This window comes from Ictidomys tridecemlineatus, chromosome 14 (assembly GCF_052094955.1).
Source record: "Ictidomys tridecemlineatus isolate mIctTri1 chromosome 14, mIctTri1.hap1, whole genome shotgun sequence".
Lineage (NCBI taxonomy): Eukaryota > Metazoa > Chordata > Mammalia > Rodentia > Sciuridae > Ictidomys > Ictidomys tridecemlineatus.
In genome coordinates, this window is record NC_135490.1 from 35,177,183 (window position 1) to 35,193,791 (window position 16,609).

The following is a 16,609-nucleotide window of genomic DNA, read 5'->3' on the forward strand; positions in this document are numbered from 1 at the left end:
GGGCTCAACATGGTAAAACAACTTTCTAGACCTCCCTGTGTGAGCAGAGCACTCCAGTGATCTCAAAAGAATTTTCCCTTCTATATCCTTGAGACCGCAATGGGTATGGTCTTGCAAATTCTCAACATGCTCTCAAGCCATCTCTCCTGTTGTAATGTACAAAGTACTTAGCATCTTTTAAGGGCTATAATTTCTTTAACAAGCACAACTTTCTTGGCTACAAACTGCAAGTTTTAAAAACTCCTTTAGCTCTGTTTTCTGCTCCCAGTTCTCAAGGTAAACCTGGCTAAAAGCTGATAGCAATATCCATGCCATTGACTGACTGAATGCTGTGCTGTCTTGATATTTCCTCTGCCAGACTAATGCATCCATCACTTTTAAATTCAGCCTCACATGAAGTCTCAGGACTGTGGGCAAAATATATACAAGTTCTTTGCCTTATTTCCCCTTGAGCACAATCCACATTCCTATCATCACTCTGGTCTTCTGAGCTTCTACCAGAATCACTGTTTAAGCTCCACTACAACATTCTAAGGCTTTTCCAACTTGTATTCCCAAACTTTTCCAAAAGCTTCTGAACCACATAGTCAGGTTAGACATAGCAGTGACCCTACTTCTTGGTACCAATTTCTTATTTAGTTAGCTTTTGCATCACTGTGACCAAAATACCAGACAAGAGCAACTTAGAGGAGGCAAAAAAATTTGGGGGGGGAGGTGTTAGGGGCAGCTCATGATCTTAGTCCATAGAAGGGAATACTCTGCATCCAAACCATAACACACACTAAAATGCTAGCTTGAGACACAGTTTAATGAAATCTCAGATCCTTCACATTTCCTTGACAGCCGACATTATGGTTTTATGTAATTATGTGATAGCAAATTTAACTGGCATACTATTTTATTTATAAAACCATCTTTTTATGCTACAACTGCAAGACAGAAATTCTACTCTTAAAATTTGCAATCTTCTACACTCCATAAAATTTGAACTATCCAAAATTTTGTGGCATATAGGAGAAGGAGATACACACTGACACAGTGAGAAATTTGGTAGTGGCTAGTCACTTTGTTATCTGCATCCTCCACCCCCAAACATGTACATCCATAGTCAGAAAGGGACAGAATTATGATAAAATTCCTAGATGCATTTAAATCATGATTTTGTGAGTAGGAAATTTAACTATCATATATTCGTCCATACTAGAGACAAAGGGTGTTTAGTTTTCAACATTTTAGCATTTCCATAGAACATGACAACAATTATCAGTCTCTGTGGTAGCATCTCACTTTCTTTCAGTACTTTTTTCTGTAAATAATAATGGCATTTTGGACTTGCTGCTTTGTGACATGAGTCTGTCACTCCCATCTTGAACCATATCTCTCTCTCTGAAAGAGTACAACGCTAAGTAAAATACCTGCATCCACATGTGAGGCTGTCTTGACCGTGAACCTTGCACAGAGAAGGAGCCTAAGCAGTTTCTCAAACACAGAGCAATGATGCTCCTTTTCTATAGCTGATGGGAGCCAGCTTGGAAACCTGAGCAAGACACTCAATTCATCAGCTGGCCAGCAAGTAGAAAGCTCTGCCCAAGAAAGAATATAAGTGTAATGATATATGTTTCTATTTGGGTGGCTTTTCCCTGTGGATCTGGACTCTTGTTTTTAATATTCCCATTTTAATAATTCCCATGAAACAAAATCTTTCCATTATTATCACCTCACTTTCCTAGTTTATATTATTTATTATGAAGGGTAAAGTGAGAAGGCTCAGTTCTTGTAATCAAAAAGGATAAATTAATCCACTTTCCCTTCAAAACTTTTATCGTCACAAGTTCCCCTTCCCTTGCTGGATGGGTAGAATCTATCCACTCTCCAAGGTCCTCTGCCATATAGGAGCATTATGGTTAATTTTATGTGTTAACTTGACTGGGCTAAGAAATGCCCAGATAGCCAGTGAAACATTATTTTGGGATGTGCCTGTAAGACTCTTTGCAGAAGATATTAGTACTTGAATCAGTGGACTGAGTAAGAAGATCTGCCCTCACCAGTCTATGAAGGCATCATTCAGTCCATTGAGGTCTTGAACAGAAGATAAAGGCAGAAGGGAAAATTCTCTTACTTCTGAGGCTCAGCTGTTGTTCTCTCCTGCCCCGAGACTGTGGAACTCCTGGTTCTTTGTCTTCAGCTTCTGGGACTTAACATCAGCAGCACTCTGCACTTCACTTCTGAATTCTCAGGCTTTTGACTTTGGACTGGGATTTATACCATAAATCCCTACTTCTGGGTCCTAAAAACTCAAATTGAATTACACCATGGCTTTCCTGGTGTGATTCAGTTTGAGTTATTTTGTTTTTTGTTTTTTTCTTTTTTTGGAAAACTGTTTATCCATACATTGGTTTTTAAAACCTGGTTCCTGAGCTTGCAGATGGCAGATCGTGGGGCTTCTCAGCCCTCCATAACCACATGAGTGGATTCCCCTGATAAATGTCTTCTTATTTATGTCTGTGTATCTCCTATGGGTTCCATTTCTCAGAGGAACCCCAACTAATGCCAAAGGGATTGAGAGAGGCTTGCTCTTTACAAAGGTGCAATAGATCTCACAATTCTGTAGTGATTTTGAGCTAACTTTCCACTTGAGAACCACCGAAGAGGCTTACTGAGGAATAGAGTGGAATTTTATTATGGCAAAGTTGTTAGATATGTCAACTACAAAAGCTGATTACAATTGCTACTGTAATTGTTAGGACAGTTATTTCAGAGGCAAAACTTGTAGTCTGAGAATCTTCCTTTCCTAAGGCAGAGTGTATTGCTGTTGATTGTACTATCCAACAGGAGCCAATGCTACGGTCTCTTTCCAGTCTGCACTTATTGGCATCTCTTGGGTAGGTTGAAATCAGCCATGGAGGGAGTACTGACACCCTGTAAGTCCGCAAACATCTTAAGTCAGGGCTTTTTTTTTTTTTTTTTCCCCAGTGAATTGGTTTACCAGCTCAGTGATGCTAATGAGTTTTATAAAACATGTTTACTTTCAAAATCATCCTGGATATGACGGGTAGATTGAAATTAAGAGATTGTTTTTACAAAAGCCTTTGAGGTTACTGAAAATGATTCTGTTGTATGAACATTCAAAAGAGAAGTCTGAGAGTTTGCACCCAGAAGTCTCACAGCTGGAGCATAGGTACCAAGTGACTTTTAATGTTTGTTTGTTTGTTTGTTACTCTCTCCTACAACATCCATCAGAAAATGGCATTTGCATTCAGTGTAAGGTTTCATGAGCAATTGTTTGCTGCAGTTATATCACTGAATCTCAATGCGGACAAGAATAAGCAACTGTATATGAAAAGGATAGTCTGAAAATAGTCTATTTCCTAACGCAAATCATTGACAAACTTACTGCTACTTTTTTTTTATGGTAGTGAGTGTCACACCTCACAATTAATGTGAAAGTTAAGAACCATGATTTTAGATAATATAGGCATGAGAAGAAATTGTGCTCTGCAGAAGGAATCATTGCAATTTTTAAACCTTCTCAATTCATGATAAAAGAGCTGATTTTTATAGCTAAATGCTGTAAAAAAAGTAAACCAAACAAAATAACAGAAGCTTCTGTGAAATACCTTAGTATGCAATATGTTTTTTCCTTCTTATAATCAGGAACACATATTTTTATCTTTATTAAGATCAAGGACTTAGCTGTACATCTACAAACTGTTTACCCATACATTGATTTTTAAAACCTTTGTATGTTTCAACATGGTCCTTGGTAAATACTAGATAATCGTTCATTACAGATTAAATTCAGAAAGGATTACATTTATTTCCTATGGCAGACTGTGTTAAGGACCCTGGCAATCTCAGGTCATCTTAATCCAATCAAGTATTAAGAAGATTTAAAATTGGGTTTCAGGTCCTATGAGGTTGTTCTATTTCCAATTCACCTGAACTTCTGGGTGTGTTTCTAAATTTATTGTTTAGCTTTTCTAGTTGCCCTCAGCTTGTGGTTGGTCTAAAACAATCTATCTTTGCTGAAAGTAGAATCGAGGGAATTTTTATACTGAGATAATGCACAGTGTGGGATGGAAATCACCATTCATCTTCCAAGGAAATCTTCTTGAAACAATTTTTCCTAACGGTTTAATGTCAGAATAATTTTTTTTTTATGTAGACTTTCATCCTGCTTTATGGTCCATGTGGGGCAAAAATAGGGGCTTCCAACAGGGACAGTAATTATGTAAATTAGAAGTGTATTTGGAACACACACACTCACACACACACACACACACAGAACTAAGCTCAACATGTATTAACCAAATGAGCAATTGAAGTACATTAAATAATGATACATTAAATAATATATCCTTCAAGAATTAAAAGAAACATGGAAAGATCACCTGTTTTCACCATACAAATACATAAATTTCAAGTGGATTATATTTCTAATAGTAAAGGTAAAACAATGAAACTTCAAGAAGAAAACTTAGGTAGATGATGATGACTTGGATAGGTAACAAGACATTACAATCAGTAACCCCCAAATAAAAGATTTTTAAATTTCACTATATTAAAATTAAGAACTTCTGCTTATCAAAACAGACAGATGACAGAAAGTATTTAATTATCCTCAGTAAGATTTGCAAGCCTGGCTGGCCGTGTAATTATAATTCATGGCTGGAAATAAAATTCTTTAGAATTTGATTTTGAGTTGAATTTAGCTTCGGTTCTGGCTTTATTTATTTTATCTGTGAAAGGTTGGAAGACAAAACCAGTGGCAGATTAAGACTTAGAAAACCAGAAAAATTCTTCATCTATCAGAATCTTATTAACCTTAATTATTTGAAAAATATCTTGATACAATACTATATTCCAATTTATGCTGTTTTTAATACAAGGTAAATCTTTAAAGATGTATCATCTATTTTTATAACTGAAGCCATCTGTGTTGAAAAACACTTGTTCAAATTAGAAATTCCTGAATTTCATTGAATTGAAGCTGCTATTGAATAAAAGACTCACTATTATTTTACATTCCACTGCAAAAGAAATGTGCAAATTATTATAAAATACTTTCATCGTTAAGAATTTTAATTTTATTCATATTACGAACGCTCTTTTAAGACTTAAAAGACTTTTACAAATCATAAATTATTCTTATGCCAATGTAAAGGAGAAACTATAGGCTAGATAAATTCTTAAAAGTTGTCAACATTCAAAGACTCTTTTTTAAAAAATTTATTTATTTATTTTTTTATTGGTTGTTCACAACATTACAAGGCTCTTGACATATCAAAGACTCTTATGAAGCCCTTTCCTGCATGGCGTTGTTGAGGTCTTTGTCTTTCCAGACAATATTTTCCATGCTATGAAGACACAGATGAGGCAGCATTTGCATAAGAACAAAGAGCTCTTGATGCTGTGCTCCTAAGTTGGCTTTGCAGTTATGTGGAGCCCAGCTACATTTGACAGAGCCTGGGGAATGTGAATGAAGACATCTGCTTTGACATCTCCTACCCTCCCTAGAGCAGAATGGGTAAAGGCTAGACAAGTGCTCAAGTGGTGTCCCTACACTTCCTTCTGAGCAACTGACACTCACCTGCAAGCTGGGAGGTAAATTTCTGAAGTTGCAATACATACACATAAAATTTACCCTTTAGCCACTGATAAGCACATAATTCAGTGGCATTAGGCATATTCACAATGTGGTGAAATCATCACTACTATATAGCTCCAGAACTTTTTGTCATCCCAAACAGAAACTCTATACCCATTCCCAATAACTTCCCATTCCCCCCTCTCCCCAGTGCCTGGCATTCACTATTCTGCTCTCTGTGTCTGAGTTTTACTGCTGTAAGTATCTCAGATAAGTGGAATCATAGAATACTTGTAGGTTTGTGTCTGGCTTATTTCACTTAGCACTATGTTTTTAAGGGTCATTCTATTTTAGCATAAGTAGGATTTTCATTCTTCCTAAAATCTGAACAATATACTATTGCATATAGTTATTTCATGTTGTCTATTCGTTCATCTGTTGATGGACATTTAGATTATTTCTCTCTTTTAGCTGTTGTGAATAACGCTGCTTTGAACACTGGTATACAACCATCTCTTTAAGTCCCTGCTTTCAATCTTTTTGAATATATAGTCAGAAAAGATACTGCTGGATCATACAGTAATCCTATGTTTCAGTATTTGAGGAGCTGCCAAACCGTTTTTTTCCATAATCACTGCATCATTTGACATTCACACCAGGAATGTACAAGATTGTAGAGAATGTTCAATTTCTCTACAATCTTGCCCACACTTGTTATTTTCTTTCTTTTGGAATAGTCACTCTAATGAGTGGGAAGCAGGGGGATGATCTTTATGGTTTCATACAAATACTCCATGATTGCTGCTTAGCTGACCCCTGTTGTTAGCAGCTAGGCAGGTACTTTGGAGGACAACCACCTATGCTTGCTGGGGGGTGGGAGCAATTGCTGCCTCTTTATGGTTGGGTTTTTATTGTTGTTTAAGATAAGGGCCTGTAAGATAAGAAACTTAAAAGTACCCAAACTATAAAATCATGGAGTCACTCTGACTCACTTATTTTAGGTGATCTGAAGTCAACTTTACTCATGTTATAACACTAAATTCTCCACCCAGAACCATTCGTGTCCACCATTTTTTTGTTTGTTTTTGAACATGTGATATATGAACTGTTTAAGAATGTGCTGGTCTCCTACATGTATTGATAAGTTTTTCCTATATGAATATGCAGAGTTTTCCTTGATGAAAGTCCCTTGCTTTCTCTGTTCAGGGCAACACTGATTTGAGAATTATCCCTAATGCCCTCCTAACTTGCTTCAAGTAATAAAGCTTTCCTCCCTATTTTATGTCTTGGTAGTGCTTATGGGCTTTGCACTCAACAAGAGGCAATCCCATAGTCCCATGGTATGTTGTGAGATTCTGTTGATGATAGACATGTCTCAAACTCAAAGATCAGGATGTAAAAACTCATGGTCTTTATTTTCTATTTTTGTAAGTTCTTAGGCTGACATCTCCCTGAACCTAAAATAGTAATCAAGTTGTATGTAAAGCATCTTCATGCGTGGCCCTGTGCTAAGTAGAGGAAGAATAGACTCTGGCTTTCATGGCGGGCATGAGCCAAACAGCTAGAATGTAGTCATCCTGAGACTGTTTGGCAGTCTGAGTTCTTCTTTCAGCTTTGGTCAGCTGAGCCTCCTGGAGCATGAAGAAGAGGAACCCTGGGATCTCCTGAGTCTCTCCTTTTCCTTGGCCCCATGTTTTTTCCTAGGTACCCAGCATTGCTGCAGAATTGGACAATCTTTTGTGTTTGGAAAGAATGTTCTTTGGCTAGTGTTCCCACCCAAAAGATAGACTGGATTTTACTCACGAGGACTGTAGCACATTGTAAGAGAAAGCCTGCCTGATAGCTTCATGTGCAGGCAGTTTGGGGGAGTTCTGGGGTTCTTGCCCCTGGTATGCATTGAATTAGCTGAGGGCCTCCCTTTCCTCCTCTGTCTGATGAAGGCTTTGATCTCTACTCCTTCGCATTGATTAAAGGTTCAGCAGGTGCTGAGGCTGGAGTACAAGGCTCCGTATGACACAATACCTGAGCTCAAGTGCTTTGGGGGTTGGGAACAAGGTGTGAGTGGGAGCAGGGTATAAAGAATGGTAAAGCAAATAAATTCAAACTGTGGTTCCCCCCTGGGAAATAAATTCAAACTGTGGTTCCATCCTGGGCCAGCAATAGCAGCAGCCCTTGGGACTGTGAGAAATTCAAATTCTCACCCCAGACTTGCAGAAAAAGAAACTCTGGGGTTAGACTCAGCAATTTATATTTTAATGAGCACACAGCAAGTTGGGGTGCATGTTAAAATTTGAGAATCGCTGAATTCAATTGTGATACAGCAAGCAAAATGCAGAGTGAACAGAAGACAGTGATCACTGGCCGTTCTCTTTCTGAACGTAGATTTCTTTTTTTTTTTTAAACTCTAGACTTAGCGCTAATTATAAAACTTCCATCACCTAGTTTTTGTATTCTGAAATTGTTTGTGTGTTCGTGATATCCTAATAAGGTTTTGAAGTTAAATAATTCAAATTTATGAAGACTTTGTATAGCAGTGTTTCATAAATGTGAACAGGTAACACAGTTGATTTTCATTATTCTCAATAGTTGGGTTTTTATAAAGTAGCTGCAGACACAGAAATGGTGAGTTACTGTACCATTGCTACCGGTCAAAATACAGAGTTACATTCCTGTGAGCCTCTAGTATCAACATTTTTGTCAACTAAACAATACATAATCTTGTCTACTGTGTGTTTGTGTCTAAAGATATATTATTTAATGTATATGGTTGATATACTGCAATATTTAATAGCACTACAGTTCATGACTGAATGAAACCCATCTGACATGTATGTTTCCTCAAACAAGACACATCATGGTCTTCCTCAGGAACACTAGACAGCACTTAAGCACAGCTCATAGGGACCAACGTAAGCAATGATTTCTCCAACAAAATATCTCATTGAATAGACCCCTCGGAGTGCCTACTTATTTGCAGAATGAGAGCTGAAACAAGAATGCAGGGTCACTTTCTTCCACCTCAGCTGGGAGCACATGTTTCAGGTAATTCAAACTTTTCATCATTCTGCACACATCTGCAAATGAGCATGAAAGCACTCAAGTACTGATTTGGTGGTTACAAGTAAATTTTAGCAAGCAGGAAAATTCACAAATAGTGAAACAGAGGATAATAAGATGAACTATATTTTAATATTTCAATTACACAAAAGGAAACTGTAATTTGCAATAGTGTTTCAGCAATTACCACAAAGTCTTTGTTTTCTATTCTACTATTTAAAAGAAGAAATTAAACAACAAAAAAACATTTTAGTAAAATATGTCCATATTGATGCTATAGTTTGGGAAATTGAATTCTTTACAGAATATATGTGGATAGTTGTTTTCATTTTGAAATATGGATGAATCCTTTATAAAAATATAAATTGATTTTGTATTCTTTCTTTTTTACTTTTTGATGAAAGTATAGCAAAATAAATTCTGAAAAGTAAGAAAAAGTTATTGGATATTAAGGAATGTTATCAAACTCATTTAGTCAATGTATTATGTTGAAACAGGAAATTTCTGTTTCTTTAGTCCAAAACAGTATAACACTGACAATTTCATATGGTTCTGCCTAATTATTATTGTCCTTATTTCAGCATTCATTTTTAAAACTTGGGGTTCCAAAAGTTAGGCATGTTATATTAAATAATAATTCTCTTTCCATGATTTTAGATAAGCCTGTAAACCTCATAGGTTACTCAAGACTATGCTCTATGTTTTTTCTATATTCTTCATAATAAAAAAGTCTTTCAATTTTTCATGTGCTATCTCTTTTCAAAGACAACTTTCTTATCAATTTAAAACCCCTTATATTCATTGCTAAATATAGTGCATGTTAAAATTTAGTGAGCCCATTTCAGTTATAAAAGACTTTTGAAGTATGTGTCACAAAGACTGAGGTATGTGTTGAATAAACTATGTTATCAACAGCCTAATTTAGAGCATAGGCCCTGCCTGTGTGGCATCTTCTCTATACCTTAGTTTTCTAATCTGCAGAATAGCACTAACAGTAGTGCCTCCTGTGAGCAACTGTCCAATTAATACACTAATTTTTCTCAAGTGCGTCAAACAGAGCCTAGCATGTGGCACATATCAAGAAAATATTAGTAAATATTATAATAGAATATTTTATAGATTTAAAATACAAAGAAAATATAGTGAAAGGAGGTTTAACAGAAATCATCGAATTAGATTTGAGATTGGATTTCATAAGGTAAACTTTTGAAGTCAGACTGGATCCATCTGAGTAAAACTGTTTGTCTTTTGTAATTTACCTGATGTTTTGGACCCGATTTTCTGTACTGAAAAGTGATCACCTTTCAGGATAGCTGACTTAGAAGAAAGGTATGAGACCTCTAGGTTTTTGTCTGCCAAAGCAAAAGCACTCTATCACCTATGGTAGACTCTACTGTCATGACATTTTCCATGAGCTGCTCCTGCAAGATCTCTCCACTGCAATAGTGATTTATGATCTAAATAAGATTCTCCATCTATTCTGGACTGAAAATTCAGGGAATCCTATCTTGCCAAAAAGATACATGCATTATCGATATTAAAATCTGGGCACAGTTCTTAAAGGGACAAAAGAAGGAAAATTGTGACATCTAGTGGCTTTTGGGCAATACTGCAGCAAACGTTTCAATCCCAAAGTCAATATACATGCATCTCGTGTTACATAAACTATTCCTAGAAACATTTCATTTAAAAAAACCTATTTAGTATCAGATATAAATTTTTGCAATTTCCTGGAATCATTTTAAAATAATGTCCTTATAAATTTCAGCACTGAGGTTAACTTTTTTTTTTTTTAAGTTTCTCTGTACCTGATGAAACATAGATGACCTTGGATCTCACAGGGAAACAGATAGGACACGTTAGGGCTGGGAAACATACTAACATCCACTTTATTCATCGTAATTATTAAAAATTCTATAGTGGAACCAGGCATAGGTAGTACTTAGACTTGAATACTTGGCCTTGAAAATGTATTTTACCCCAGTTAATTCACTCCATTTCCTATAGGTTATGAAAATGAGCTAGAGGAATTTCATTTCTAAGGCTAGAGTGTAGTAACTGGTCCTGATATAGTTGTGTCCCTCCAAAATTTTGAAACAAGTACATATTAATAAACTAAACTGCAAGAATGGAGCCTGATTTGTAGAAAACTTACTAGGTTATGTGACATAAAGCATCTATCTGCAGATGGAGAGGCAGGACTTAAAACGACATAAATCTTCAGTGAGGATTATCAGGCCTAGAGTTCCTGTAATAAATCTTGCATTTACCAGCTATAGGGCTTCATTCTTTTAAACTTGACTTGCCCACCTACCTCAATCTATACATCCTCTGGTGGGGAGAGAGAGTAGGTGAAATCTTTCTATAGTTCTCTTTCTCTTGTGAGTTAAAATTCTATTTCGAAGAAGCAAGGCTGGAGACACCCATCTGGACAGACCTTCAGCCTGAGAAAGACCCCGGGAAGGTATGGTAGGGCCAGAAACCTGCGCGCTGGAGGTCCGGAGAAGGCGAAGTGGCGGGTCTCCAAAGGTCAAAGCGCTGATCCGTGGGTAATGAAATCCGGCCTGGGTCGGGGAGAAGGGGCTTTTCCTGAGGTCCCTGGGAAAGCCACAGGCCGGCAGAGGGCCAGATTCGGCGACTGGGGACAGGGAGTGCCGACCAGGATTAGGAAGTGGGGGAGAAGTGGACCCCAGTCCAGCCCGGCCCGGCCCCACCCAGCGAGAGCGCAGCTGCAGAGGAGAGAGGAGGACTTGCGCCGAGAGCTCCGGAGGCGTCTCCCCGCCGCAGCGGAATCTGGCCCGTGAAGGTCCCAGGGATCTGGAGAGGGCAGGAGAGCTCGGCGCCCGCCCCCCAGCAGCCGCGCCCATGGGCCGCGCAGATTGGGTCCCAAACGCCGGGAACTGCGCGGCTGAAGGCCGGCGCTCCGCGAGTGTGGCCCGGCTGCACGTGCAGGGCTAAGTCGGCCGAGGGGGCGCAGGGCTGGGCCGGCGGGGAGCCGAGGCCCCGCGGGTGCGGGGGCGCGCGGCCGCCTTCTGGCAGCCCGGGGCGCGAGGAGGAAGCCAAGGCGCAGGGACGCGCAGGCCTCGGGGCGCAGGGCCTGGCCCGGGGGACACGAGCCAAGGTCTTGGGCTGATTGTAATTGGGTAAGTGTTCATGGGCGAGAGGAGGTGTAAGGAATTCTTTCTGGTGTCCTCTTTTTGTGCGAAGGGCCGTGATTTTTTTTTTCCTGCCTGCCAAACCGGAGTCTATCCTGGTCTGTATTTTCCTGCATCCATTCGTGAAAGCCTGACGCTCTGACATCATCAGGCCTTCCCAAGTGAAGTTGCTCACTTGGTCTGAGAAGCCTTCCTAGCGTCTGATGGGACTTCTCCATCAGGTCCCCAGAGCCCTGAACTTGTCTTAGGACGTATGAGAGTGCGTGTTGCAGGAGCAGCTTCGTGATAATAACCCTTGAGTGACCTCATCTGTGTTTGCCAGAAATAGACCAGAAAAGCAGCCTGCGGTTTAACCCAGCAACAGTGCTTATTTCGGATAAATCCTTTCAAATGGAAGCGCGACTTTCCAAAAACTGAGATTGATCCTGCGGGTCTACTGTGAGGAGTTGTGCTCTCTCACAGGTCCAAGGATAACACTAGAGAAGCACGCGGAGGCAAGCAGGGTTTATTTAAAAAGGGGGTGGCATAGACTTCTCCCGGCAGGGAGAAGGGGGCCATGGCTGATATCCTGTTATACCAAGAAGTGGGGGTGTTCTTTTTTATAAGCCTTAGGCTTCCTTTGTTCTCCTGCCCCCTTTTGCTAATCTCTCTCCTTCCTGCATACTTCTGTGACTAGGCCCAGGGGATGCTCAGTGGGTTGGCCAAAAGGAGAAAAGCAGATGGGCTGGAGGGGCCAAGTTGGAAAGATCTGGATGGGAAGGGGGCTTAATTAACTACTCTCTGTAGGGAGGGACAATCCCTGGGACAGGTTACCTTAGCAACCGGTTGGAGCCAGGGCAGGTTATCTTCATAAGGGTGGAGGAAGGGCTCTGGAGGCATTAGCATCTCCAACTTCCAGGACTCACTCAAATTGGCTTCCTTGATCTGATCCGACTCGATTTACTTATCTATACCGACTGCCTGTCTAATTCAGGCTTGAAGATCACTGCCTAACATTTTAATTTCTACAGGACAATGTGGCAGAAGTTTGTGGGCCATCGAGAAGCAAACTAAAAAGTAAAAATAGATGATTAATCATTTACCTGATAGCTGGAATGCAGTGACTCCTGGAGATTGGTTCTCAGTCTTCACTTTGCAATACAGTTCAGTGACTGCACTTAGGTCCACACTGAGGGAACTTAGGTCTTGCACCGGAATAAATGCTCTGACAAGCAATAGTTCATTATCTCTAAAATTTAAGCAATAGAGAAAGGAACTAGCATAAAATTGTCACATTTCTATGCACAATGTAATATAACTTTATTAGATATTCCACATTTAAGTTTTAAAAATATTTACCAGTTAGAATGCATCCTGTAAGTTTGTATACTTTCTAAGACTGTATAGAATGTAGACGTTGAAATTGCAAGGGATTAAAAAGTGTTGAATGTTATGCATGGAGTAGCAGTTCAATGCTTGGTTAGCGCATAGAGAAACCTAATAGCCAAAACAGAACCCAAAAGAGGCAAGAAATATTATGAGTTTGTTTTGAATTCACAATGTTAGTAATTTGTGGTTCCTGGAGAGATATATGCATGTCAGTATCCTGCATCCTTGTCCCAACTGCTTTCCTGTCTTCTTGGTGACCTTTGGCAGTCCTTGAGTTGTGGGCTCAAATAAATTCCTCAAATAACATCCAGTTTCTTCCGCAATTTGTGGTCAAAATGTGTAGGTTATCATCCTCAACCTTGAAGTGCAAGAATTTGCACAGAAAGACATGAGGAAGGGAAGAGGAAGAAAAGGTTGCAGAAATGGAGTGGAATTAGTGTTTTAAAGTATCCATTGGATAGAAACCCCTATCCAATGTAGAGCTCACTGTAGAGCTTCCCATTCCTGCCCTCCTTGCTCCACACCTCAGATCCTCAGCTACTTTCATATGAGCAGGACTGATGGTTTTAGAAAGGATTTTCTGTCACATGCAGTGAGACATTAACATGTCCATTTTGAAATCAATTTTCTTCTTAGTTTGAAAAGACTCCCCCCCACACACAAAAAAGAATGAATTTTATAGAGGAAGAAATTATTCTTCATTGAAAACAAAACAAACTGGGCATGCTTCCAGTAAGTGAATTTTTGCTTTGAGGTTGCACAAAAGGCAGATGTGCTATGAGCAAGAAGAATGGTGATAAAGAAGACTAATGGAGCAGAGGCTTCATTTAGTCATGAAAGTCATTTGCGAGGTAGATAGAAGCTATTCAGAGAAGAGCTGTGACTTTCTATCCTCTCTAGAAAACTTTAAAATTCTCTAGAAATGTCCTGAATTTGGAGAACGGTGTATTTATTTATTTTTTATTTTTTTTTAAATGTCTGGTCCCAACATGATCTTTTGTGATAAGTAAGAACATTCAGAGTAATTATAGAGTAAACAGTGTTCTGTGTTTGAGTGACTCATTGAATCTTTGCTTATTGATTCTTTCAATAAACGTAGAAAGTATTTCTTGTGTGACAAGCATTATTTAAGATGCTACAGACAAAAAGATTAATAATGTGTCAAGTTCAAAATTTTAAAATGCCCAAAGAGATCTATTTAATCAGAATGCTAAGGAAGGTACAAGGAAACAACCAGAACTATTATAGGTGCATATGTAGTGTAGCAAAGAATATGGTATCAATAGGGGTAAGTGCTATCCACAGTTTCAGACAACCACAAGGAGTCTTGGCCCTTTATCCTAGAATGAGGGAAGAACTTCTGAATTATTTTATAGATGTGGATAGTATCCAGGAGAAGGCAAGTGTCTTGCTTAAAGTATCAGGAGAGAACAAATTCTAATCCATTGTTATAAAGATATCATGAAGGAACAATATTTTAGTTAATTAATCAAACTGGATTTTAAAATTATTTCTCAGTAACATATTAGCTCATATATGAATGCATACTTCTTAAGTTCAAAACACGACTATAGTTAGTTGATTTTTGGTCAGCTATTTTGTAGGATTTTTTTATGTTTAACTAAAAAAGTTATTGAGTCACAATGTAAATGATAAGTAACTGATGGTTTAAAAACAACTGAACAGAGCTAAAGGAAAAGCAGTTTATTAAAACATGAAAGTTATATTTTTTCTCTGGTATTCTTATTTTAACATTTTTTTTTTTTTTTTTGGTACCGAGCATTGAACTCAGGGGCACTTGACAACTCAGCCACATCCTCAGCCTTATTTTGCATTTTATTTAGAGACAGGGTATTACAGAGTTGCTTAGCACCTCTCTGAGTTGCTGGCTTTGAACTCCTGAGCCACTGGGATTACAGGCATGTGCCACCTATCTTCATACTGTATTTACAATATGTAAGTAGTAGGGAGAAAGGAAAAAATCATATAATTCTGTTCTTTTGTATAAAACACATTTATGAAAGGTAGGGGTTCTTGCTAATCTCTATAGTTTTAATATATTTTTACAATTCCCTTTTGTGTAGATTATGATAGATACATAAGTGTAATATTTATTCCAAGTATATTAAAATAAAAATATTGAAAATTAGTACCATTTTATTTGTTTGTTTGTTTGTTTATTTTATGGTGCCAGAGATCAAACCTAGAGCCTTGTGCATGTTAGACCCCTGAATTACCTCCAGCCCCTAAATTAGGTACCATTTAAATTGAAAACAAAAACAAACTTAAAAAAAAAAGTACACATTGAGTAGTGGTGTTTTTGTTGAGAATGTTGAAAGTGGAAGTTATTCTTCTAATTTATTATCACATCTTAAGTTAATGTACGTTTTATTCATATGAGAGGATATGATATCTACTTTAAGAATAAAAGTAGTTTACTATTAAACATCAGGAAGATATTTTGACTAGAGGCAAGTAAATGTTTTAAGAGGTTCATTGAAAGGGCATTTTAATGATTAACACAAACTGTGCTACAGTTAGGTTTAACAGCTTATTTGAAATTTAGATTTTCTTTTATTGCAGTTCTCCATTAAATTTTAATATTTTCAAACTCTGTAAAACTCAGAATATACACCAAGAAACAATGCTAAAGTAAAATAGGTTAGATGTTTGTGTGGCTTCTAGTGATTCAAAAGAATCTGATCTATTTCAGAATATATGGGATTCATGATTTTTACTGGAGTCCCAGTTGGAGTTTTCAAGGATAAGGGAACCTGGTCAAGGGCAACCTGAAATCCAGCCCATGTTTTACCTCTTGCCAAGTCTTACACCTTGGAGTAAAGCCACATCTGAAATATTGACCTGTTTGGGGTAACTTACTTCTCTGGCTACGTCTCCAAAAGTTGTTATTATTATTTCACTTCACATAAAGATGCATGCAGATTATTGGCCACCTTGATTCTAAGAAACATTAAAAACACAAGATCCTAGGCTTTAGTTTCTTAAGGGGGTGTGTTACGTGTACACACACACCTGTGTTTGGGGGAACAGAAGGAGAAGAGGAGCAACCTTATACAAAAGGAATTTTACAAGTTTTAACAAATATTATTTAATGAATATATCATGACATTAGTGGGGCTTTCCATGTTTCTTTTGTTTTTCAGAAGAGGACTTTCCGAAGGTTCTAGAAAGCACAGTGTTGCTGTGAAAAGCAAAGATCCTTTACCATCACATTTTACAAGAAATGTTCAGAAAGCCATTGATAAATATACCTGGTAAGAATTCACCTGTTAAATGCTGCTGATTACAAAAATCAAAAAAATTCCAATAACAAATCAGTGATGGGCCATCATGAACCTTTTAAATTAAAAGGCAGTTTTATTTTTAACCTAATGCAAAAATATTCTTAAATTAGTGCACTCTGTGTAAATGTTATGTCTGT

The 16,609-nt window shown here is 38.0% G+C and overlaps 2 protein-coding genes across 3 annotated transcripts in view; one reads left to right on the top strand and one right to left on the bottom strand.

The window, feature by feature from the left end:
- The window catches only part of Fam149a (family with sequence similarity 149 member A), a 54,029-nt gene that overhangs the window by 12,436 nt on the left and 24,984 nt on the right, over positions 1-16,609 (top strand). Inside the window, exons 1-2 of one of the 2 annotated variants that reach the window (XM_013360311.4) lie at positions 11,653-11,787; positions 16,332-16,442. Coding sequence is in view for 1 of the 2 variants with exons in the window: in XM_021729026.3 (XP_021584701.2) it covers positions 16,332-16,442 (111 nt within the window). In the remaining variant the exon portion in view is untranslated. Of the gene's footprint in view, positions 1-11,652; positions 11,788-16,331; positions 16,443-16,609 lie in introns of those variants that run through there. The other variant, XM_021729026.3, reaches the window with a different exon arrangement.
- LOC120893104 (uncharacterized) lies at positions 1,325-13,033 on the bottom strand. The gene is made up of 2 exons (XM_040294788.2): positions 10,959-13,033; positions 1,325-8,661 (listed from the first exon to the last, which is right to left on the bottom strand). Exon 1 carries the CDS (start codon positions 11,945-11,947, stop codon positions 11,309-11,311), a length of 639 nt encoding a protein of 212 aa, XP_040150722.1. The 5' UTR covers positions 11,948-13,033; the 3' UTR covers positions 1,325-8,661; positions 10,959-11,308.